Below are 25,613 nucleotides of genomic sequence, written 5' to 3'. Positions count from 1 at the left end.
AAATGAGCATATGCTGAGAAATAATATTTTTTATTACTCTGATGGTGGAATTATGTTTTTACATCGTTTTGCGGTATCTATATATATATTTTAGTTATAGTAAAACTTAGAAATATAAAAACTAATAATTATCAAAAATGAAAAATAAATATAAAGGCTAATTATTTTCATATGAAATATATAATATTACAAAAATAAAATGAAATTATTTATTATGTAATTAAATTTTATTATTTTGTTGGTTTAGTTTTGAAAAATATATCCCTACTTGAACAATATAAACTTTATTTTTAATATTTATATGCGAATAAAAAAATGATTTGCATCTCATTTTGGTTCAATTTCTTTTCAATTTTTTCAGTTTGGATTTATGGTTTTTTCGAGTCACATTAAAAGTTAACACCCCTATATCAAAATCAGTGACTTGCTGATACATTTTGAACTATGTCGTATCTGGTTTTCATAATGAAAACAAAAAATAAATATGTTGCACCTAAAATATTTTTCACATAGAAATTTTTTTGCTAACTCAAAATTTAAAATTTTTTTATCACTTTTTGTGTTTCATATATAAATTAATTTATATGTAAGATAATTAAATGAAGAATTAATTATTAATTTTTTAACAGTGGTTCAACGTTTATGAGACAAAAAATGGTAATATAAGATAATTTTAAATGATCGTACTCTATGTTAAATAAAAATATTATAAATTAGTTTGAACATCAAATTTGTTGAGGAAAAAATAATTTGGTCGATCTGATTTAGTTGATATTTTCTTGTAGAAATGTTAATTATCAAATTATAATTGAATGTTTTTTATGAAAAACTGGTTGAAGTAGTATTTTAATCAAATTGATTAAATAAACTAATTATTGTTTTTTTCCATTTTTTATGTAATTATTGTGGAGTGTATAATTCGGGAATTTTTAAAGAAAGATTAAAAGAATAAAATAAAATTTGTGATAATTTGTGTTATGCAGTTTTACATTAAAAGATACAATAATAAATCATCGGCGTAAAATTTCAATTAATGAAGATGACATCGTTTCTAGAGTAGATTGTTCGAATGATAAAAATCATACGAACAGAAGATATCTACTTTTAAAACACACAACTTTAATATCATATGTGTATGTAAGTTTTCAACTTCAGAAATCAAACTACTATTCTAATTTTAAATTTTCATTTTCATCAACTAACAAAAAGTTTTTTTAATAAATTGTCGCTGAAAAAAATCAACGAATTGTGGTATAAGAGTCAAAATGCATACTGCTTCCAACTTCTAAGTGACCATAATCGATCAAACATGTAGAAAACATAAAATGAAACATGAATCTATCATATCAATATTCCACCAAAGAATTGAACCAAAATATTCAAATAAGCCCATCAAGCAATTCTCAAAGAAAGATTAATTTGATGGTAAAATACGTGAGTATGATTGTGTTTGTAAATTTCAGAATACAAATAACTATAGGTACTATAACATATGTCACTGGAAATGTTTTTTTTTGTGAAAAAGAAGTTGAGATGTTTAACAATTATTTACTGTTGTGCAACAATTTGATGATAAAAATGAGGTGGTCAAATATGTATATATAAAAGTGAGTGAAAGAGAAAGTGTACATGCATGAAAATGAGTGAAAGAGTCAATTAAATAAATACAAGAATAACCAATTAAAGATGAGGACGCAATTAAAGATGAGGAAGAGAATGGTACAAATTTAATGATGACAACTAATTAACGAGGACAATAGAGTAAAATCACAATTCAATTCGTATATTTATATAGATATAGATTAATCAAGTTAGTAGATGTGTGAATCGAATAGCACATAGTCTCGCTCATTTTGCCTTTTCTCACCCTTCACCTTTGTGTTGGGTTGATGCTTTGTACTCATCTTGGCCGATGAATGTAGCTTCATTGGATTTATTTAATGTTTAAGTCTTTTTCTCTTAAAAAAAATAATTAATGGAATATTACTTAACACCTTAAAAGGTAGCACCAACCCGATTTTTGCTCTACGGGGTTCACCAAAAAAACATGCTAATTATGCGAGCAATTATGCCAATTATGCCACTTTATACAATCTTTATAAGTTAAAATATAATCTACAAGTGACATTGACCTTTTAAAATTATGTTAGTGGCCGAGTTACATAAGTAAAAATACAATCTACTGAAATATTTTTTCACATATATCGATAAATATTCCCTTTTACATGTATCATTCAGATATTTGTCACCATTATTTTGGTAGTAAAATCTTGTATGGTGGGTTGGGAGGTGGGGGACTGCAGGACTTTGAGCGTTGGATTAGAATGAAACTGATCAACTACGATTTATGAAGTGAATATAGTTGAGTAGTGGAAAAGCCTCGAAGGGAAAGAGAGAACTTGGGCCATTGATAGGGATTTTGCATCACCATTTAATTGAGGCAGAATTCACTATCATATCGTGTGACCCGTGGGGTCCAAATTTATATATATTACTATTTCATTATCATATTATATATATATATATATATATATATATATATATATATATGAGTGTAGTATATAAAAATATTCTGAAGTAATTTAGTATATACTAATACACGATTATACAATGTTATTTAAATGCATAGATTTCTTTATTTACATAAAATCCAATCATACGAAGACAATCCATCATCTTCATAGGTTTCAAATACAAAATAAATTTGGATAAACACGATGATTATGCGTTTTTATCATATATGTTGTTAAATTTCAATCTTAAATCATCTTTTTCGTGACTTTTGCAATTTAATATTTTATTTGATGTGCCTATGATGTTTGCATCCATGAGCTTACGTGATTCAAGCATGACACTGATGTGCAGTGTCATACCAAAACTTTCGGCGAAAAATATTGAAATCGTGAAAATTTAGGACAATATAAAAGATCAAAATCGGAGGAAAAAATTAGTATACGGCCAAAATTGTAGTTTTTTTCAAAAAAATTTATTTATTGCCATAAAGTTGGAGCTTGAAGACAATAATTGGATGGGTGGTGCAGGCTAAATCTAGAGATGCTGGAACGGTACTCGTGTCTCATCATCTTTCCCCAAGAGTGGAAAAGTCGAAAGTTGGACAGAGCATGTGGTCCTTGCACTTCCAGAATGACTTTTGAGCCATTTTCACGTGCAATAAATATCCTTATTCATTTTATTTTTATAGTTTAAAATATCTACAATGTATGTGATATTTATAATTGTTTGCTAATTTTTAAAAATAAATATGTAATGTTTATTTTAAAAAATGAGACACTAAATTCTTATAATATTTTTAGGGTGAAAAATTATTTATAAAATCATGTAGCTTTTATTCGAGAATATTAATACTAAGGAACTGCAGGCTATAAAATGTTAATTACGTTCTTTTTTAAAAAAGAGAGAGAGAGACAATTTTTCCTCAAATTAGAAATTGGGCTTTTGAGTAGAGCCCAGCCAAACATAGCCTGCAAAATGAGGGCTCCGAATTCTCCTGGAATTGTAATTTTCGTAGCTCGGATATTGTTACGCCATTAATCATGTGCTCTAGGAAAAAGGGATGGTCGATTCCAATCTATCTAAATATAAAATATAAAAATGTTGACTCTGAATTACGGGTGCAGACGAGGGCGAGCAGTATAAAAGTGTGAATATTTGAGTCCGAACTCGAATAATATATAAGAAAATCTGAATTCGATTTGGAGTTTCAAAATACAACTAATTTTGGCTCTCGATCACGAGTTGGGTTTGAATGTTTGTCGTTTTTATATGAACAAAATTTATCTATAGCTCGAAATGACTCAGATTTGAGTTTGATTCGAATTAGTCAAACTTTAATAAGCCTTGGGAACCATAACCCGAAAGTCTCTAAACTATTTTATATAGTTTGAATTAATGTCATGTAACATCACAAAAATAACGATGAAAACTATTTTTACAATAATTTGGACAACATGACAAAGTGATGCCAAATAATTTGTCAAAAACTAACTACACCTAATCTACATCAAAACTAGACAGAGTCTTATCTATTGCTACCTGAGTTCCCATTGCATTTACTTATTACACCAACATACAAAAACAGATTATTCTATGTAAATTTGAAGTATTTCTTCACCTACGATGTGGTTAAATGTTAGCAATTGGATCATTATATGTTAACTTTCATAAAAATATAAGAGACTCATATGATCTAATGTTATTAGAACATGTGGAGAATCACTCCTGATGCAGCATAGACTAACCCCAAAAATTCAATCTTTTCAACCAAAACAAAAATCAACAAGAATCTAAAACAACATATGAGATTCAAATATTAGCAATTTAAGCGTAAAAAGAGACATATAAACCTGATATGACCAAAAACATCAATTTAGAGCATTTTGTAGGCATAAACATAAATGCAATTGATTTGGATCAAGTGATCAACACCAATACATCAGAGTAGAAAAGAAAATTAAAAAAATAAAATTAAAATCAAAGCCATCTAGCTCATTTTAAGAAATTTTTTTTAACCTTCGATCCATACTTGACAAACCTCCGAATTTAAACCCACGCTAACCACATTTATTAAATATGGTCGAAGAATGATAATATTTTCGCTAAAAAATATTTAAATTTGATCGATTTTTTTAACAATTATTTTTAAAAAAATTAATTAATAAACTTAAATACTATTAATTTTTAATTGAATCTTATCTTAAATTTGACACTTTAGTGCCAGACTTAAATCTAAATTTTAAATGCCTTAATTATTATTCTCAATCATGTTTATTTATTCTTAATATTTCCCCCTTCATCTCGTAAATTATTGTTTTTATGGTTCGGATAATTTGGACATTAAATTAATCCAACATATTAGAACCATACCAAAATACTACATATGCTAAAGCTGGATTGGATCTGTTTTTGTTGAAAATCCATTATTACCAAATTTACACTATTATTACCAAAACCCATCGCCACCTTGAAATAGTCGCAGGACAAACCTTGCATTTCTAGAAGAATCCGGTGATTCCCATGGGATTGATTCTCGCGTTTTATTCTCCAACCTACGTAGATATTACCAGGAGCATTTCGTTTTAATCACATAATACGTTACTTGACTCGGTCACAATAATAATTTTTTACTACAAAATGGGTATTGATTAAATCATTAGTTGCTGGGGTGATGATGCGAAGCTACGTTGTTTGCTTGAGTTGTTGGGTTAAGAATCTAGGAAAAACTAAAAAGGGACAGACAAAACAACTGCACGTGTAATAAGGTTGTGGATTATTATAATCTTACATATTTTACGAGCAACGTAGAAAAATCCATCTCTAATCTTGTTCTTTAATTGTTGAACATCCTTTTGTTGACTTGGACCTCTTGTTCTTGACTCGGCGACGTACTGCAAATTTTGGCTTCCCTTTGCGTTTTCTCGACTGTTGGATCGTTATTAGTCGGTATTAATTATCAGATTAATGATTTTTAAGACGAGAACAAGATTCGTTTGTGTTTCCTTCTTTAAGGGCAACCCTCTTCGTTTTAATATCTTTTAAAGCTATGATAGATCTTCAAGAAAAGCGACAGTCTTGGCAATCTGTCGAATTTCACATATCTTTTTTTTTTTTGCGAAATACTTAGATGGGTGGGGTAAAAATGAGAGCTTTGGACTGGAATAGTGCTTTAGAATTCTCGAACAAGATGTTGGATGAAAAGCCTCTGCTTCCACTCGTAGTTCCTCTGTTGCTGGTTCTTTGGACCTTTGAGAAATGGTTCTTTCCTCTCTCCAATTGGATTGCTCTTATTCTTGCCGTTTGGGTCACAATTCAGGTAATTTTAGCAACCGTTATTTTCTGTCTGATTTTTGTTGTAGATTATGCGTTCCTCGTTGTCAAATATATATTTTTAAACAGTTCTTCTTTTTCTTTTTCTTTTTTTATGAAAACATTTTTTAAACCGTTCTTGAATTGAAAATATATGTCTTAATCTTTTAACACGTCTTAAATTATTGTGACTAGTTTCACTGAAGTTGCTTGTAATCGTTTAGAGTCAATCCTTTCAAATTGTTTTCATGATTTATCATTATCAAAACTTGTACCGTAGAACTGATTCTGAACGAAGAAAAGATGTTTTTAGCTGCATACCTTGATTTGGATTGTGACTATACTCTCTGTTTATGGTTTATACGGCTATTCTGGACTAGTTATTTAGCGGGGTGAGAGGATATCATAAAAACTTTACTTTTTTTCAAGTATCGAGTACATCATTATTATCTGAAGTGAGTGTATAAATAATTGCTCATTGATTCGGTCTTTTCTTGCTTTGCCCTACTTGAAAGGAGTTCGAATGCAGTGGATACTGTTTTCTCGCAGCCCCCCTTTTTATGTTTGTGTATTTGAGATTATGCTCGCAAGTTTTTCTTTTGAGCAAATTATTGATATGGTTTCAGTATATACCTTAGTTGCTTAGACTTGATCTATTTCACATTATTGATATGGTTTCAGTATATACCTTTGTTGCTTAGACTTGATCTATTTCACATGATGGTAAACAGGATTAAAAAATTGTTTTTGGTCTTGATTTTTGATACGTTTAGGAACATGCTATTCATGTTACACTTGAAAATTAAATGACAACAGATGTGATGAAATACGAATTTGCTATAATTTCACATTAAACATAGTAGTTATGATTGCCGTTTCACCAAATGTAACACGGTATTTATCTGTCATCCAATTCTAACTTGTTGTCAAGGCTCCTGTTTTAGCAGACACTGTGGATAACAAGCTTATAAATTGGCTCATACTTCCTATATTTTGTAGTATGGAAGTTATCGACACCGAATATTAGATGAAGACTTGAATAAGAAATGGATGCATTTGACTTTACATGCTTCGGTAACTTTCCTACTTATTCCATATCTGTGTGTGTCTATATATATGTGTGTGTGTGTGTGCACGTGCATGTGTGTCAAACCCTTTATTTCTGTGTGCTTGAGCTTATTTTTTTTTGTGCATTTGACAATGCACCTGCTCTTTTTATGTCTGCACAGCCAGTAACTCCTTTAGAACAATGTGAATGGTTGAACAAGCTGTTGATCGATATTTGGCCAAACTATATCAACCCAAAGCTCTCTTCACGGTTTTCATCTATTATTGAGGTGACTATCTGTTCTCAACGATATTTTAGGACAGCATTACTGCTGTCTTTCATCCATGAATGTTTTCACAAGTATTAATATTGAAAGAAAACTCTATAATTGGCAGTAAGTTTTTAGGGTAGTTTTTCTGTTCAATACAGACTTTTTATTTCTACTAATTATTTTGGCATCCTTTTTCTTTATCAGACATCATAAGCATAGCAGTTTTGGTCCTAAATTGTTTCTTATATGCTATTGCTTTTCATCTTTTTATGTGCAGAGACGCTTGAAGCATCGGAAATCAAAGCTAATCGTAAGTTTGTTTTTTGTCACATCACATGAAGGAATTTTTGGCAAATAACTGCTGTAAAAGGATAGCTGATAGTGCGATTACACTTTGGCAGGAAAAGATTGAGTTACAAGAATTTTCACTTGGTGCACGTCCTCCATTACTTGGTCTGCAAGGAATCCGCTGGACAACTTCAGGTGATCAGGTTTGACATACTTTTTAGTTTTAACTAGTTCATTTATGCAGTTAACCTTCTTTAGAACACAACATATTTTATGTTGTCTGCAAGAGGTTTAGGTTGAAATCAACTTTTGTTGATTCAGTGGCAATAGTTTGTGAGACTCACAATTTTCTTCAATGTTTTGTGCAGTCTCCTTTCTAACACAGTTTACTATATTTTTAGCTGAAAACGATGGTTTCAAATGGCATACCTAAGTGTTACATATTCACGTATTTGTATTATCGTTCCTATGAATTTTATGTTTCAGTCGTCGCTTTGATTGATTAGGCAATACCCTAGTCTATATCTATAAAATTAGCAAATCAGAAAAATTCATGATAAATCTTATTCATTTTGTTGATAGAATAAAGCATCTTTGATTTTTCCTTATCCTCGTTACCTATTTTTTCTGTTATTGATTAATGCTTCAAACAGCGAGTCATGCGTTTGGGTTTCGACTGGGACACAACTGACATTAATATCCTGTTGTTTGCGAAATTGACAACGCCTCTGATGGGAACAGCTAGAATAATTGTGAATAGCATCCACGTCAAGGGTGATGTACGTGCTATATAATAATCTTGTTTTTCCAGTCATGAATATTCTTGTGCAAATTTTTAAATGACGCATCTTTTTCCATCTTTTATGGTCCCGCTTTTAATAAGTATGATATGATGTTTAGCTCTGATGTGCTCTTTTGTAATTTGTGTTTTCAGCTGCTTTTGGTGCCTGTATTAGATGGAAAAGCGATTGTATACTCATTTGTATCAATTCCTGAAGTGCGAATTGGTGTTGCTTTTGGAAGTGGTGGAAGCCAGTCTCTGCCCGCAACCGAGCTACCAGGAGTTTCCTCATGGCTGGTATGGCTTTACATCTCATCTGACTTTGTTCTTGGTCTTTTGCATGACAGAATGTTCGTTATAAATGTCAAGTCTTTGAATTCATTATATCTCATTGGTATACCAATCAACTATGTGGTGGTTGAGGAGAAATAGTAGCCTTACTGGTCCTGTATGACTGTATGGCTGCCTGCATATTTATGTGGAACAACGATCAAATTGTAGTGCTTAAGCAGCCATGTGATTTAAATTTTTCTATGGTGATAAAATTGTTATGTGGAACAACGTTGAAATCGATGTAGTGATAAACACTTGATTTTTATACGGATTAAAGAAAAAGATAAAAAACTTGATTTTACAGTTGCTATGGTATTGTTCATTGTCTCTTATATGCATAGATTAGCGATGGATATTTAGACACAACACTGTACTCTTCTCATAAAAGTGTTAGACCAGTTGAGAATGTGTCCAGAAAATTTTAATAAAATTTAGGGACAGCCGTATCACACACTTTCCAATAATAATTTTAGGCATCTACAATTATAAAAATACCTGTTTTATTTTTGTTTTTTAAGGTTAAAATTGCTACGGATACATTGAATAAGAAGATGGTCGAACCTCGACGCCAGTGTCTCGCATTGCCAGCTGTAGATTTGCAAAAGAAAGCTGTGGGTGGCGTATTATATGTTACAGTGGTCTCTGCAAGTAAACTTCGTCTGAGTGATTCTAGGGGCAGCCCTTCCGCTAAACAAACGGGCTCTTTGACAGACACTTTTGAAGATGGGAGCTCCAATACAGAGATTCGGACAATCTTAGAGGTTGAACTTGAGGAATTAACTAGGAAAACAAAAATGAGTATGGGATCGAATCCTAAATGGGGCTCCACATTCAATCTAATTCTGCATGACAATGCAGGAACTGTTAAATTCAATCTCTACGAATGCATTCCTGGAAGTGTAAAATATGACTATCTGTCAAGCTGTGAGATTAAGGTAATGTTTTATGCATGGTGTGTTTAATTTATGGTTGAGCTATCCGTGTTCAATTTGGACAAACTTTTTCTCCTAATCCAATTCAGATGAGATATGCTCCGGATGATTCAACCATATTTTGGGCCATCGGGACTGATTCCCTAGTGATGGCCAAGCATGCTGAATTTTGTGGAAAAGAAGTTGAAATGACCATTCCATTTGAGGGTGTTAATTCAGGAGAGGTATGTTTTTGTTGCCTTTAATCTTTTTGTCGATTACTTGTAATTTAATATTCTTGAAGACCTCTGAGGAATATGAAGCTGCTTGTGTAATGTCAAGTCATGTTGATTTTAGGTTTTACCTCGCATTTGAAATCATTCGCTTCTAGTTTGATCACAGAAGTTTCATACAAAATGAAAATAGTAAATTATAAGCTTTAGCTACATATTTGGAATCAATGGATTTTGTGTAGTTAATTTCCTGTTATTTAAATTACAACTAAGGATATCTCGGTAAATCGCTCTGTCTGGAAATAACATCAAAAGTTTCTTCTTTGTAACTATCTGTGCATGCGATAAAGCTGGAATTTTCTAAGACATTCTTTCCTAACTATCTTGCAGTTGACTGTGAAGCTTGTACTTAAAGAGTGGCAATTTTCCGATGGTACACACAGCCCTACTAATTTTGGTCGAGGCTTTTTTCATCCAGTAAATGTGATATCAAATTATTCTCCAAAAACCGGAAGGAAAATCCACGTTACGGTGGTTGAGGGGAAGGATCTTGTTGTGAAGGACAAAATGGGGAAATCTGACCCTTATGTTAAATTGCAGTATGGGAAAGTACAATTAATTCTCCTTTTGCCACCAGTCATTATTATTTAATAGATTCAAACTTACATTCTCTCTTAATCGAGATATTTTACTTGATTTAATTTCATGGATAGTTACATTAAATTCTTGGATACATGATTTGGATTCAGGTTATTCAGAGAACAAAAAGTGTTTCACGTTCTTCCAACCCAATTTGGAATCAAAAGTTTGAATTTGATGAGATTGGAGGCGGCGAATATTTGAGGATAAGATGTTGTACAGATGAGACATTTTCTGATGAGAACATAGGTAGTGCTCGAGTCAACTTGGAAGGACTCGTGGAAGGTTCCATAAGAGATGTATGTATTCCCCTCGAAAAAGTCAGTTCAGGAGAGCTGCAGCTTCAGATAGAATCAGTGAAAGTTGCCGATACTGAAAATTCCAAGGTACATGTATCAAAAAGCTTAAGCTAACTTTAGACATCTGGATATTCACTATAGTGAGAAATTGGAGTATGAGACGTTTATTGCAATTTCTTTTGTATTTTTCAGGGGGCACATGCGAGTTCAGCCAATTCTTGGATCGAACTTGTTCTAATTGAAGCAAGAGATCTTGTTGCAGCTGATCTCAGAGGAACGAGCGATCCATTTGTGAGTGTCAACTATGGAAACCTTAAAAGGAGGACCAAGGTATGAGGTCCGAGTCTTTTACTCGAGGCTTGCCACTCGAGGCTTGCCACTGCATGCTTATCATTGTTTGTCCATGTTTTTGCAGGTTATATTCAAGACGCTAGATCCAAAATGGCACCAAACATTTGAATTCCCCGATGATGGTAGTCCTCTTGAGTTGCATGTCAAGGATCATAATGCATTGCTTCCTCCCTCCAATATAGGAGATTGTGTCGTCGAATACCAGATGTTAGCTCCGAATCAGATGGCTGAAAAATGGATACCTCTGCAAGGAGTAAAAAGAGGTGAAATCCACATCCAGATTACCAAAAGAAATCCCGAATTAGAGAAGAAATCAAGCATATATTCTGAGTCGTCCCCAGCTAAACTGCACCATAAAATCTCTAAGCAGGTAAGATAGTGAGGAACATGTACAATCAGTATGGTACAGGATCCAAGATTGCAAGTGGCCTTATCCAATTTTCATAGATATGTTTCATATGAAAAAACTAGGCAAAATTATTATTCTACGAAGACTGACCTGCTTCTTGAATTGATCATCAGATGAAGCAGATGATGATCAAGATTCAATCTTTGATTGATGACAGCGATCTTGAAGGTGTTTCAAAATCGCTGAGAGAGCTTGAGACTCTGCATGATACTCAAGAGGAGTACATGGTTCAACTCGAGACAGAGAAGACGCTTTTGATCGACAAGATAAACGAGCTCGGGCAGGAGGTATTTAACTCATCACCTTTGAGCAGAAGAGAAACCATCGCAAGATAAAGGTTGATCATGTGTTTTTTTCCTCTCATATTCGTGTAGAGATTGATTGAATCTTGAATAAAAGAATCCCAAAAAGGTATTGTAATTGTATCATCATGTGTTACATCTTAGGCAGAAGATCACATGTTCAAATATTAAACTTGAAGAAAAATCATTTGATCGATTCAAGTTTGATAAATATTAAAATATTAGACTGAGTAAACGACTCGAAAAAATGTCAAGGAAAATGTACATACAATCTTAATATCCATTATTTTGAAGAAAATATGTTTTATAACAAATACCTATATTATTGTACCTTAGGGAAAAATAGTTCCATTCGTTATAGGTCAAATAAGATTGGAATTTTGAAAATAATTGTGTTGTATTGTACATGTTGTGCTCAATTGTCGAGTTCGAAGTAATTATATATGTAAATTGAGCAGTTTTGCAAAGAGACAATATTAAGCTAGTCTAAGCAAATGTTTTAAAAAAAGTGATTATAGCTTTTTATTTTACATATTTGTAAAACGAAAAATCCATAATCGTTTTTAATTTGAATGGGGTGTTTTTTTTTTTTTTTTTGTATGCTCAACTATTAATTATCACAAGACGTTTTATATTAGTGGATGTTTAACAAATGTTTTCGAACAAATATGGAAACAATACTCACGAATCACTCGCTTACATGGATGAAATATGGCACAAAACATCTTTAAACTTTTTATTATTATAATATAATTATAATTATAATTATAGTTATAATTGGGGTGAAGGTGAGTCTTGAATAGGAAACTTGGTGTTACTTGGGCCTTTTGACCATTGGCAATAAACATGGATATGTGATGAGATTGGTGCGAGTTTTTGGCATATTTTGAAACAATCACTATAGAAGCATATATATAGCTTAAAAATGGATGAATTATTTCATCCACTCACTCACTTTATAAGTCCACTATTGACATGGATTTTGGCTTTATGATGTACAAATTTGGGCATAGACTTGTTTGTTTGTTTGTTCACTAGTTATTTTTTTTTTAAAAAAAATCATAGATTATATTGTAGTAATGTACAATTTTAATCACAGTTTAATTGTTCACGTGATAATTCAATTTTTTTCAAAGAAAAAAAAAAAGAAATTGTCTTTCTATATTATTGTATGACTATATTATTATATAATCAATTTGGCCCGAATATAAATCAAGTTTTATTCAATCGAACATAATCGAACTATATATCACCGATTCTAATAGATTTATGGGTTTTGGATTTTGGATTTTGGATTTTGGTTTGTTGGGTCAAGTGTGCATGAGTGAGAGTAATACTGCAATGAGTGACATCCTTGAAAGTTCTCGTGTGTCAAGCTTCTGACATTGTGTCGCTTGATCTGGTTGATTAGGTGAACCATAAAAGAGTGAATCAAATCTTAACGAGCAATACTATATCTGTTGAGGACAACGTCGACGGTAGAGAACGTGTAAGACTAATATCTAAGGAATATAAAGATAACACTAGCAGATGGACACGCACATCTCCGGACTCATTGGCCTAACCGACCGACCTATTAGCACACAAATAGATGCACTCTGCGCTGCCACAAGTATACATAAATAAAGTTGTGCCTTGGCTAAAAGCTATAGTTTTTGGCATAACGATAAACACTTGATCCAAACAATTGGTATCAAACGAGGTCGTAAGTTCAAGTCTCCCAAGAAGCAAATTTATATACTTTTTGGGAGTGGAGAATGTTATGTTAAGCGTGTATGAGTGAGAGTAGTACTGGGATGAGTAACCTCCTGGAAGTTCTCGTGCGTCAAGCTATTGAAATTACGCCGCTTGATCTGATGGCTAGCTGGGCCATAAAAGAGTTTTAATAAATATTGTCTTTGATCGGGACATTACCGACGATAGGAAAATGATAAGACCAATATCTAAAAGAATTGAGACGGCACCAGCATATAGAGACACACACCTCTCTAAACTCATGGATCTAACAGCTCAACCAAGTAGCACAAGTAAGTGCATTCTGCGCTATCATAATTATAAGAAAATAAAGTTGTTTTTTTTTTTTTTTGGCTAAAAACCATAGCTTTTGATATATTGATAAGCAGTTGATGCGAACAATTGATATCAGAACAAGATCATGAGTTCAAATCTCCCAAGAAGCATATTTACACACTTCTTGTAAGGAGGAATGTTGGGTTAAACGTGCATAAATGAGAGTAGTATTGGGATGTGTAAGCTCCTGAAAAGTTTTCGTGTGTCAAACTGCTGACGTTGCTCCACTTGATCTGGTTGGCTAGGTTAGTCATAAAAGAGTGACGTCAAATATTAACGGATAATATTATCTCTCTGGGAACCGGGCCGACGGTAGAGAAAATGTAAGATTGATCTCTAAATGATATGAGACAACACCAACAGATACATGCAATTTTCCGGACTCATGAGCGTAACAGCTCGATCAATTAACACACAAGTAATGCACTCTGCGCTGTAATAAGTATAAGAAAATAAAGTTATATTTTCGCTAAAAACCATATCTTAAATATAGCGATAAGTGCTTAATCTTAACACTATTGATGAGAATCCAAAATTTCTATCTCATTTGTGATACTACTTCAAAGAATTTTGAACAAGTGCAAAGAATTTGCACAACAAAACAAATTCTTGTTGACTTTTCTTCTTAAGTTACACAGGGTTAGAGAATGTTTGAGAAAAGTTTTGCTTATTTTAAAGTGATTTTTTTAAAGATTATTTTGAAGTGGTGAGAAGTAAAATTAGGAAGTGTTTTAAAAAATAAATGTTTTTAATAAAATGTGATTGAAATTTACTGAGTTCTATTCGAAATTCTTAAAAACCGATATACAAATAAAATTTAGTATTTTAAAAAATCTTCAAAAAAATTATAAAAATTAAGAGTATTTATGAAATATGATAATTTTTTTAAATATAAATGTCAGATTATAACTTTAAATCATTAAAAAAAACATAAGCAGAAAAAACATATCAATCTTATTTCTAACTTTGGTTAAAAATTACATAAGTTGAAACAGAAACTGACATTCACAAGACACCTCAAAACGTTTTCACTCAACTAGAATCTAAGAAACGCTTCTACTCCTCCGAACACTCCCTTAGCCTTACTCCATAAATCATTCATCCATATCATACAGTGAGTTCAAAATTTAGAACAGATCCTCAATATGGTAGATCAAGGAATTCGTAGTTCGAAAGAAATCATTGGAATGAACTCCGCTCCCGACCTTTATCACAATCCTCAGTTATCAAGAACAGATTCATCGATCATGTCTTATGATCTCTCGACTATATACATACATACATACATATGTGTATATGTATATATTTCAAGTATCATTGACTCTAGATAGCTACATAAATAAATAAAACCAGCCCAACCACAAATTATATCCCCTGATGGGATCTAGCTACGATATATAACTAAATCGAGTCGAACTTAAATTTTTCCTCAAATTCTAGCTGAGTTACATTTTCGACTCGATTTGATTCCTCTAGTTCCCCCAATACTTCAACATCAACTAGCTAGTAAAACATCATGAACTGGGCCCAAACACAGTCAAATGCATGTGAAGCAGTGATACGTCAAGGTATTATAATTGCAACCATACCAAATCGACAGGGAAAGATCGCAATTCAATTCTGCAAAACACTTGAAAATATTGTGGAATGAAATTAAGAGGCACATTAAAAATTCCCATTAATTTTCTCGTTGACAATCTGTGAAAAAAACACCCAACTCGATTATTCTCTATATTGGAGTGAGAATAATAATTATAACAATAGCAGTAGTTGCAGTAGTAAAACAAGGCATAAGTATGTGTAGGATTGAGTGGTTGGCTCTTGTATTATTCAAATTCCCATTATTATATAGCTCTCATTTTGCTTATAAACGTCATCGATTTCATATCATTAATATGTGGAAGTTTACTCAGAAATATATATGACTCGGAACTCAATCAAAATTGTGGATTTATTTTTTCAATTTATCTCCAATATACTGTTATTTTTAATTTTTTTTTTTTATTGATCCCCAGACGTTGATCTTATACTATAATTGTACCCAACCTCAAGTTTTTCAACATTTAAGATCTATTTTACCTAATTGGATTCTATATGTTTCAAATTAGTTTTCTTTGTCAAGATTCTCGAATCGATGCCAATAAGTGACGTATTTTAGTTGCACTTGTTAACTAGCTCTGTTTGGTCTGTGCTCTATTTGAGTAGATCTTTCGGTGTCTCAATATTATTATTATATCATGGGAATGTCTTACATTTTTATATAAGTTGATATCATATGTTGATTAGAAGGGGGAAAACACCGAGCCTAACACAGAAAAATCCAGTCAACATAAAGATCATTACCCGATGGATGCATAATTATGTATTTGGAGAACATGAAGAGTCCAAGATGGTCGTTTTGGAGTACTCAGTTTGACCCAGCTTATAAGAATATTGATTAAGATTTGAGATTTTTTTTTTATATATATAAAAACAAATGTACTCATTTTATTTGGGGAAATTAATATATGGATGAATACAAAATAGAGTACTCGATTACGGGAAGGAAAATGGGGCACACAAACAGAATTCAAAGTCTGATTCCTAAGCAATTTTCGGGAGAGTAGGTCTCTTCTGAGGACGGTGTCATGAATATTTATCTATGAGAATGGTCAACCCCTACCGATATTCACAATAAAAAATAATACTTTTAGCATAGAAAATAATATTTTTTTATGGATGGCCCAAATAAGAGATCTGTCTCACAAAATACGACCCGTGAGATCGTCTCACACAAGTTTTTGTCCTTCCCCTCCCCGGAAAACTACCATTAGGAATTGAAATGTTTTGGTCGTTAGAAAAATATGATATTTTTGCTCTCCAATTATTTTACTTAGTATGGGATTTTCCTTAACAATGTTTAATTACTTTACTTTGTAAGGGTGGATTAGTCCATTTAATGTTTAACTTGTAACTCTAACTACATGATTCTTTGTATATTGTTTCATGATATCTATTTTTTTTCACTGAAACAAGTAGCTGCTACGTTCGGTTGTGGACTTGGAAAACTCTAATTTAGGAAATGGTATTTTTTTTTTACAAAATTAGATATTAATGTGAAAAAATGAAAATAATTTTTTTAAAGACAAATGGATATTTTTTTTTACGGTAAAACTTGTAACTTAATTATAAAGTAGTAAGATGGTTCATTACAATGTCTACCAATCAAAAAGAGAAATTCCCAGGACCCCAAACAAAAGGGAATTTAGGAGAAATAGCAAAAGAATCAAGGTTGTGTGCAACAACATTCTCCGATTGACAAACATGACTCAGATTGATCTTATGTTGTCCGTCCAAAAACCTTTTGATATCAAATGCAATTGCACCTGTATAACTGAAATCCTCAGCTGGGTTGGCGACTGCTTGCACCGCAAGAAGAGAGTCAGTTGTGATCTCATGTATATTCAATTCTCGTTCTTGGATCACCCGTAATCCTTCTCGAATAGCCACCAATTCCCCATGGACCACCGATAATGGCTAGGAAATTTTTCTCCCAAAGGCTATCAGAATGTGTCCCTCGTGGTCTCACACTATCCCACCGATTGAGTAATTATCAGTAGCCTCGTTAACCGCAACATCCACTTCCAATTGTCGTTGATCCATCTGCGGTCTCTTCCAACGTGCAGATGGAATTATCAGGTTTCGCTTGTTGCCTGTATTAATTAGACGTTGTACGTTCAACAATCAAAATTTGGATTTTCATTTTATTTAATTCGTGAGTAGCTCTCTGTAAGATGGTCTACGGATTTATATCTATGAGACAAGTCAATCTGATTCATACTTGAAATGAAAAATAATACAAAAGTAATTTTTTTTATAAATCAGGTTAGACAGAAAATCTGTATCATAAAATTAACTCATAAAACGATAATTAAAAGTTTTTGTGTTAATTCGTAACGACTTGTGTGTATTTATATATGTGGAGCGAGTAAGCTTTAAATGCCGTGACCAAACATATGTATGAGTAAATTAGTTCGACAGGGAAAACAAAATAAATGCCAACCATCCACCCATTATATTTTAGAGATAAAATGAAATTTGGAAATTCGATCATAAAAAAAGACGAGTATATCACTGAATTTTTCCTTCAAAATTCATCATTTTTAATATCTTATAATTTTTTAAAAGTTCTTTTTTTTCTAACATTTGAAAATATTTATCATTAGTTATATTTTAAAATAATCCCGCGATTTTATTTTATTTTTATAAATCATAAGTATTTAAAGTTGGGGCACGTGTGTGCCGGTATGTAGGACATGTTACATGCTATTGCAACTGTGCCACGGACATGCCTACTTTTTTTAAGCCCGATTCAAACGGGTCTAGTTAAAATTGATATAAAACCCGACCCACTCAAAACAAAAATTGATGAGTACCAACCGTTTTAGAATAATTAATTCAATTAATTAAAATTAATTGTAGGAATTATAACTTATATAATTAGAGAAAGAAGTAGGTTGAATGTCATAAAAAACAGATGTACTCCAAAATAATTAAAACTTTCAAGACATTTTATTGTTTTTACTCAAAAAACATTCTTGTTTTCTGAGACAATAACTAGCTTGAATGTCATAAGATTTCGCTGAGATATTCTAATGTTGTTCATGACTCGAGTGACGACCTCCGAAGTTTGTCTTTTAGGCGCATCTAGTTATTTGGATTGATTGACCACCCAGACGTACTCATTTCAGGTAGGTAACATTACTAGTTTATCATGTAAAAATTAAATTTGAAACTTATAAAATTTAAATCCGTTCGCAACTACCATTAAAAAAAAATTAAAAATGAAGAATATTTTCTTTTTGAGGGGCTGCATAAAGTATATTCCAAGTTATATCTGAACTTACCTAATATAAAGTAAGCACGAGATTTTGTAGGTAAGTTGACTGATTAATCTAATTTTATGAATTAAATATTAAAAAGTCAAGAATTATGGTGGAATTAATATAAGATTTAGTCATTATATCAAATCAACAAATTGTCAAACTATGACTGGAATCGAAGGATTGGTGAAGGAGTTGGTCGCCCGCAAACGTTGATCTTTCATACGCCCTCATCATACACCACATTCATTAATATTCATTAATATAATATATATATATATATATATATATATATATATATATGAGCAGAGTTGGTAGACAAGATATCATCAACTAAGTTCATCTATGTGTCCACTTAATGGATCGTGTATATGTAATGTGAGATGAATATTTAGATGAACACGACCAATGTACTTTCGAATTCAGAATTCGCCCATGATGTCATATGTGTATATGTATAAATAAAATGATATGTATGTATGTGTATTTGGATTCAAACTTGTTTTTTGTCATTATTAATCTAACTAAATCACTAAAACATATAATCCTTGTAATTAATTAATCCAAATTGTTTTTTTTCTAATTGGACATATTCATGGATCAGATTCGGACCAAATTAAATCAAATCTCACAATCTTCACACATGCTAAAACATTTTCCAACTCGACTTTCCTCTTTATGCATGATTATGATTACACGTAGTTGGGTCTGCAGAATTGGTAATCATGACTATTTGTCTTATGCCATCATTACCATTCTTGAAATTAAACAGTCCCACCCCCCAACTTCGAGTACAATCCAGCGCGAACTCCGTTTTCATCGATCCCCCACAATATATATGTGCAACCTTAGGTTATATTCTTGCCATAAGTTTCTATATATACCTTCACCAAACATATATACACATCCATCGTTGATATTAAACCACAGATTCTTGAATTGAAACAATATGTGCATTAGTTCCACTAAATGGATACAACTTCACAAACATCTCTTCGCCTTTCGGAACCCGAAGCGGACTAGGGTTCACGTCCTCGGACTCGCGAGGTATGTAATTCGTTGTAGATACCAAGTCTAAAGTCACTTATATATTGATCACGATATACATGACATATATCTATTGATTTCAGCGTTGTATTTAGTATAAATAATAATGTTTATACAACGGATATTCTTGATTAGGAGAAGGAAACAATGGGAAGAGAAGGAGGTTGGGAACGATATTCAGTTAAGGAACTTAAAGCTATACATGGAGAACATCAGCATCCTCGAAGAGAACGAGAAACTAAGGGAGAAGGCCACTCTTCTCCACCAAGAAAACCTCGCTTTGGTGTCTGAATTTCAAAAGAAATTTTCTGGGAATACTCCCGTGTCCACGAAATCTCCATCGAGCAATACCAGCTTGATACGGAACGATACTGATTGATGTTTTGAGTTATTGATTTTTCTTGATGTAATATTGTAATCTGTGATGGAACTGTTCCCTTTGTTTCTTTAGTTATAGCAAATGGAATAAGAGAGGAATTCGGGTTACCTTGGCACCACTGTGTTGTCTTAGTTGATTTATATATTGTTTGACCCTTAAACAAAATTAATTATTGGTGGTGTTAATGCACAAGCTACAGTTTGTGTTCTAACTTCTACGGAATTTGAGTTGTCAAAATTCAAAAACACCGACAGTATGAACATTTTCTCAATATAATAAAACATCATAAAAAATTTTGTGAGACGGTATCGTAGGTCAATTTTTGAATAATCCATGAAAAAAATATTATTTTTATTGTAAATTTGAACATTATTGATTTGTGTCACGAATAAAAATAATTAAAATTGTTATATACGTTTTTTTCTTTCTTTCTTCTTATTTTATATTTTTACATATTAGATTTTGCTAAAAAAAATAAGAAATGAAATATAATTATACTAAGAATTTAAATTGTATTATTAAGAATTGTAATTGTAGGTCCTAATATAGTGTTTGAGTTGGTAAAATAAGTGAGCATGTGATCAATTATCAAGAGTTTGATTCTATATGTCAATATCTTCTCGGACGAGTCTGTCACATAAAACTTACTCAATACGATTTGCGTGATTAGTTGATTACAGTATATCAAAAGATAACAATCACATATTTTCACGTCATAAAAAAAACTCTAATTGCAGGATAAATGCATCGATAAAGATCAACATTAGGATTTCAGCAATTTTTATAGAAATTTTAGCCTTTAAATGATAACATGAAGCTAGAATCTCTAGACAAATTTTCCATCTTTATATATCATTCTCCCTCTGCCTTGTAAGAATTGAAGCTCAACAATAATTTTTAAACTTACATCGACTATTTCTCGATTGTTCTTTTAATCCAAACGCAACCTAATAAATTCCAAGACAATGAATGAAGCTTGACAAAATTCAGGCTCAAAGGGTGAGGCTAGGGCCCCAAACCGAGGTTCGATTAGTACCCTGCCATCACACAAATGTAGAGTCAAAATTCAGTAGTTAATGGCAAAAATCTTAGTTTCCATTACCTACCATGATATTTGCAAATTTTATGAGATTTCGATAGAGGAATTTATATATGTAATTTGTAACCCGATATTCTACACTTATATATCCAAAAACAGTCAAAGTTAAGAGCATATAAGAACATTATAATGTTTTGAAGTGGCATAGACCTCTCTGGCTCTCTCCTGTGAGAGAGAAGCGTAAATTCGAATCCATGTAAAAGTGAAAATCAACAATCGGAAACTAGGAAAAAGAACTGACTGGCTTGCAAATATTTGCTCTCAATTCTTCACGGAGATTGCTGAAGAACAAACTAAAAAAAAAAAAAACTTTAATTATCAGTATACCGATAGCTACTTAACCTCAATAGACAGCAGTTTTGTTCCTTCGTGCCCACAGCATTACGAGAGAAAATCCCATTAATGACATTATTACAGTCTGCAAGTTGTGAGACTACGAGTTAGCCCCAGCAAAATAATCAAACATCAATCTGATTGTTGCACTATGCTATATTAATGCATATATATACTTACAGAAATAGCAGGAGGAATGCTGACAAGTGGATCTTGGAAAAATTTATTTGCAAGTGCAAGGGCCAAAAGACTGCTCTGCATGCCTGTACAAAGAAGAAAGAAATCGGTTAGAAGTCAGACAATGTCAATACTGTTTGTTGGAGAGCAGAGACTGATAATGCTATCCCGTGTGACTGCTTATGAAGCATAGCAATTGAAGCGTGGCACTTAGACAGATATATGGTCAAATGTTGTTTTTATTGCAGTGGTTGACTATCGGTCCTATAGCTGTAATCCTGCATTGATCAAATGATATGGTGCAGATGAAATAACCTGTTTCAAATGATAGTGTTCTTTGCAGAGCTTTTACATCAGGCATATCATGAAAAATAAGACCAGTGAAAGCAAATCCGGAAATGAATGCCGAAGCATGAAATGCAATCACCAGCAGCAACACGGAGAGCCCATAAGGAGACATGACCGACTCTACATTGATAGCAAGTGGAGCTCCGACACAAAGGGCAGTCACAAAAACAGAAAGTGGAGGCAAAAATGGACGAATTGCACTACAAATTCGAGGAAAGAATCTGCAGATTGAAGTTTATTAAGGTAAGAAACAAAATTATGCTGCTGATATCGCAGTGGATGTCAAGTGATAGCATACATGAAGAAGCATTTACCGATTCAAAATTAGGCCAGTCAGAATCGGAGTTATCACAATTTGCATGATGTTGGAAACCATCCCCTTCACATCAACAGGTAGTTTTTTGCCAATAAGCAACAAGGACAAGAACGGGGTAACAAAAACAGCAGTAGCAGTTGATAGAGATGTCATGACGATACTAAGTGGGGCCATCGGTGGATCTGTCAGAAAAGTCGCGTAATTGGAAAGTTGTGCCCCACTTACACAAGAAGTCAACATGATCCCAGCAGCTGATCCGTACAACAGGAGAAGTTAGTTTTGTCATCAATTTATCTAAAATAAGGTGCAGGAAATTTTACCTAAGGAAGTTGGAAGACCAAATGCAGTCATAGAGATTGTGCCAAAAAGATACCCGAGAAGGGGTTTCACAACAAACTGACCGACATAGCCAGCAAGAATAGTTGTTGGTCTGCGGAATGCTTCTAGAAAATCCTTCTCGCTTGAGTTAACCCCGACTGCAAACATCAGAAAGCCTAATGCTGGAGCATAATACCTGAATATATTAAACATGTGATTAAACTCATAAGGTAAATAGGTACTTTTAAGCATTTCGACAGTTCATAATTAAGGCCAAATTCCTAAGCCCGGAGAAATAGTTTGCAATTGTTTTCTAGGAACCACATAAGACAGAAACAACTATCTTCTTTTAATAAGCATGAAGTGAAAACTGAAAACATGAGGATGACAATGTATGAGTATCTTAATTCAGTCAACGAAAGGTGTGTAAACCTGTTGGTGAACCACTTGAATGAAGGTGGGAATATAAGAGCCAAAACCGTACTTGCAATAACCACTTGAGGCAGGAAAGAATTTGCTCCCTTTAAAATGGTTATTACTGAAGGTTCTTTGTTAAAAAGTAGCTGAAACAAATTAAACAGTTTAAACATAAGAAGAGCTGTTGTCTATTGGGGTAGTCAGCAGGCACGTTTTACTTCGTTGACGAATGATGAACAACATGTTTAAAATAATTACTATACAAGGCAGCAATCATTCGTCGACTCATTATCATCCACAAGAACCAACACCATAGAGTTTCATTTTGCAAATTTCATAAGATATCAAGAGTCAATACGAACTTACCATGCCGTTACTTATGCAATACCGAAGTACTAAAGAATTCGTCTAATGAGAGGCCAATCAATTTGAGACATTATGCAGTAGACCGACCCAACTACTTTTGTGCTAGCGCTATGATAAAGTGGTACCTGAGGAGGCTGCGATGAATAACTAGAAGACAATTCTGACGACAAACTGTCCGGCACACACTTTCCGACCAACAATGATCGAGAAATCCCACCTAATTAAATCAACTAGATTAATTCAACATATGCAACTGCGCCATTATTTCGGCACAGTAAACATAATACATTAATGAAGCTAATATATATATTTTTAAAATATAACTAACTTGAACATCCAGAGCCCGGATGAAATGGGAACCTCAATAAACATATCTCTGCAAAAGAACTGAAATTCAATAAATAAACAATAACTAGTACTCAATTCTGTTCATAAAAGCAAGAAATCAACCGAGAAAGACCTGAAAGTTGGGAGTAAATCATCGGCGCAGAAGAAGCGGGAACCTTGGTGGGTTTGACCCGGATTGTATCGAAGGAATGGAGAGCATTGAAATGGTGATGCAGAAGCTTGATGTTGGCACTCATTTTGGTCGAGGTTTCTCTCTGGAGAATGCAGTGGAAGTCAAATCGTTCAGGCAAAATAAAATAAAAAGTATATTTGATTTAATTTCCAATATATATATATATATATATATTTGTTTTTAGAGAGAACATATATTTTATAGTATTTATTTAAGTTGCATAATATTCTGCTTGATAATTAATTATTCTAATAATATATAAATATTTTAAAATACATTGCATTAAATGTTATTATACAATATTAATAAGATATGAAAATTTAGATTAATTATAAATTGGCAAAAACTTGTGTGAGACGGTCTTACATGTCGTATTTTGTGATACAGATATTTTATTTGGGTCATACATGAAAAAATATTACTTTTTATGCTAAGAGTATCAATTGGTTAGGAAGCATAAATATAGAACAACTAGCCAAGTAGATAAGGGGGCTTGATTTAATCTTAAATAAATTAAAATTTTGCATTAATATACAAACTAGAGTTTTATTTAATACATTAAAATGTTGATAATCAAGCTCATAGAGTTTAAACTCAATATCAAATTTTAGGATTTGATTCGAACGGAACTTATTTATAAAAGTGAGTAGTAATGATACATATGTGACACCATATCGTGAAACGAATAATAAAAAATATATATTCAAGGAATAACACATCGAAAGATATAGATAATAGAAAGATATATGATTCTAATATTGTAAAACTCGATCCAAGAGTTAGATAAAACAAAAATGTTGAAGATAATCACTTTCTTATTATTTGCTCTTAAAGTCATTCTTCTTCAAAATATTCTTAATTGAATTAAGCAATAAAATCGATGGAGCAGCTTTGGATTCTTGTATTATCTAAAAAATAGTTAATACACAATTTTATTTTAATTTTTTGACAAATTAATTGCAAAAGAAAATGAATGGTAATGTTAGCTTATTATATTTTTTAATGCATCTAGAAAAATATTTTTGAAAAACGTGTGTTAGAATCACATGATGTGACTCATATTTGATTTAATTTTCTCTAAAAAAATATTTAATCTGACTTTATTATCATGCAAAAATTTGTCCATTATTTTACACCATATGTATTTGATATTCTAATAATGTGTTAATTAAACATTGCATATGTCTAATTACTATATAATAATATAATGCAAGATCGTTATATATTAATTATTTGGAGTCATTGTGTTATTTTTAGTTATCTGAAACAAACTTCATCTTATCAAACTAAGTATATGATTTAACTATATTATAAGAATATTTTTCTTTATAATTTATTTTAGAAAAAAATTGAATGTACACTTAATGTTACCCTCAAGCAGTCCGAGTACGTCAAAAATAAGAACAAATACATACTATCATTTTAAAAATCCTAAAATATATAATTATATCCCATAATTTTTAACTTAAGAAAAATCAACTATACAATAAATTTCCCATAAATAATTATATAAATATATATTATTATCATAGAAGTAAATAATCCAACTAGTATACATCGATTCACAGCATAAAGAAATTACATGTGGTCAACAAGTAGCCCGAATTTCAAAAAGAGCAAGAAAAAAGAAAGGCTGGCGATGTGATTCTCAAGCAATCAATGAAATCGTTAAT

General features: G+C 32.2%; 2 protein-coding genes across 5 annotated transcripts; one reads left to right on the top strand and one right to left on the bottom strand.

Moving 5' to 3' along the window:
• Positions 1-5,325: 5,325 nt before the first annotated feature.
• LOC142555703 (synaptotagmin-2-like) lies at positions 5,326-11,811 on the top strand. 2 transcript variants are annotated; one of them, XM_075666751.1, is made up of 14 exons: positions 5,327-5,830; positions 6,823-6,897; positions 7,053-7,160; positions 7,420-7,452; positions 7,544-7,633; positions 8,084-8,209; positions 8,365-8,508; positions 9,063-9,479; positions 9,566-9,700; positions 10,079-10,297; positions 10,438-10,713; positions 10,819-10,956; positions 11,042-11,347; positions 11,500-11,811. In XM_075666751.1, the coding sequence occupies exons 1-14, from the start codon at positions 5,642-5,644 to the stop codon at positions 11,719-11,721; spliced, it is 2,478 nt and encodes an 825-aa protein (XP_075522866.1). In that variant the 5' UTR covers positions 5,327-5,641; the 3' UTR covers positions 11,722-11,811. The 2 variants fall into 2 exon arrangements, with proteins under 2 accessions (XP_075522867.1, XP_075522866.1); XM_075666752.1 differs by lacking the exon at positions 6,823-6,897 and having other exon boundaries at positions 5,326-5,830.
• Positions 11,812-20,904: 9,093 nt separating this feature from the next.
• Positions 20,905-24,071, bottom strand: LOC142555701 (putative sodium/metabolite cotransporter BASS5, chloroplastic). 3 transcript variants are annotated; one of them, XM_075666749.1, is made up of 10 exons: positions 23,881-24,071; positions 23,749-23,796; positions 23,546-23,637; positions 23,070-23,200; positions 22,640-22,833; positions 22,318-22,570; positions 21,971-22,224; positions 21,659-21,741; positions 21,488-21,563; positions 20,905-21,083 (listed from the first exon to the last, which is right to left on the bottom strand). In XM_075666749.1, the coding sequence occupies exons 1-9, from the start codon at positions 24,002-24,004 to the stop codon at positions 21,489-21,491; spliced, it is 1,254 nt and encodes a 417-aa protein (XP_075522864.1). In that variant the 5' UTR covers positions 24,005-24,071; the 3' UTR covers positions 20,905-21,083; position 21,488. The 3 variants fall into 3 exon arrangements, with proteins under 3 accessions (XP_075522864.1, XP_075522863.1, XP_075522865.1); XM_075666748.1 differs by lacking the exon at positions 20,905-21,083 and having other exon boundaries at positions 21,200-21,563; XM_075666750.1 differs by lacking the exons at positions 20,905-21,083; positions 23,070-23,200; positions 23,881-24,071 and having other exon boundaries at positions 21,200-21,563; positions 23,749-23,763.
• Between the last annotated feature and the right edge of the window lie 1,542 nt (positions 24,072-25,613).

This window comes from Primulina tabacum, chromosome 9, assembly GCF_025594145.1.
Source record: "Primulina tabacum isolate GXHZ01 chromosome 9, ASM2559414v2, whole genome shotgun sequence".
NCBI classification, from domain to species: Eukaryota; Viridiplantae; Streptophyta; class Magnoliopsida; order Lamiales; family Gesneriaceae; genus Primulina; species Primulina tabacum.
This window is presented reverse-complemented; position numbering and strand designations above follow the sequence as displayed.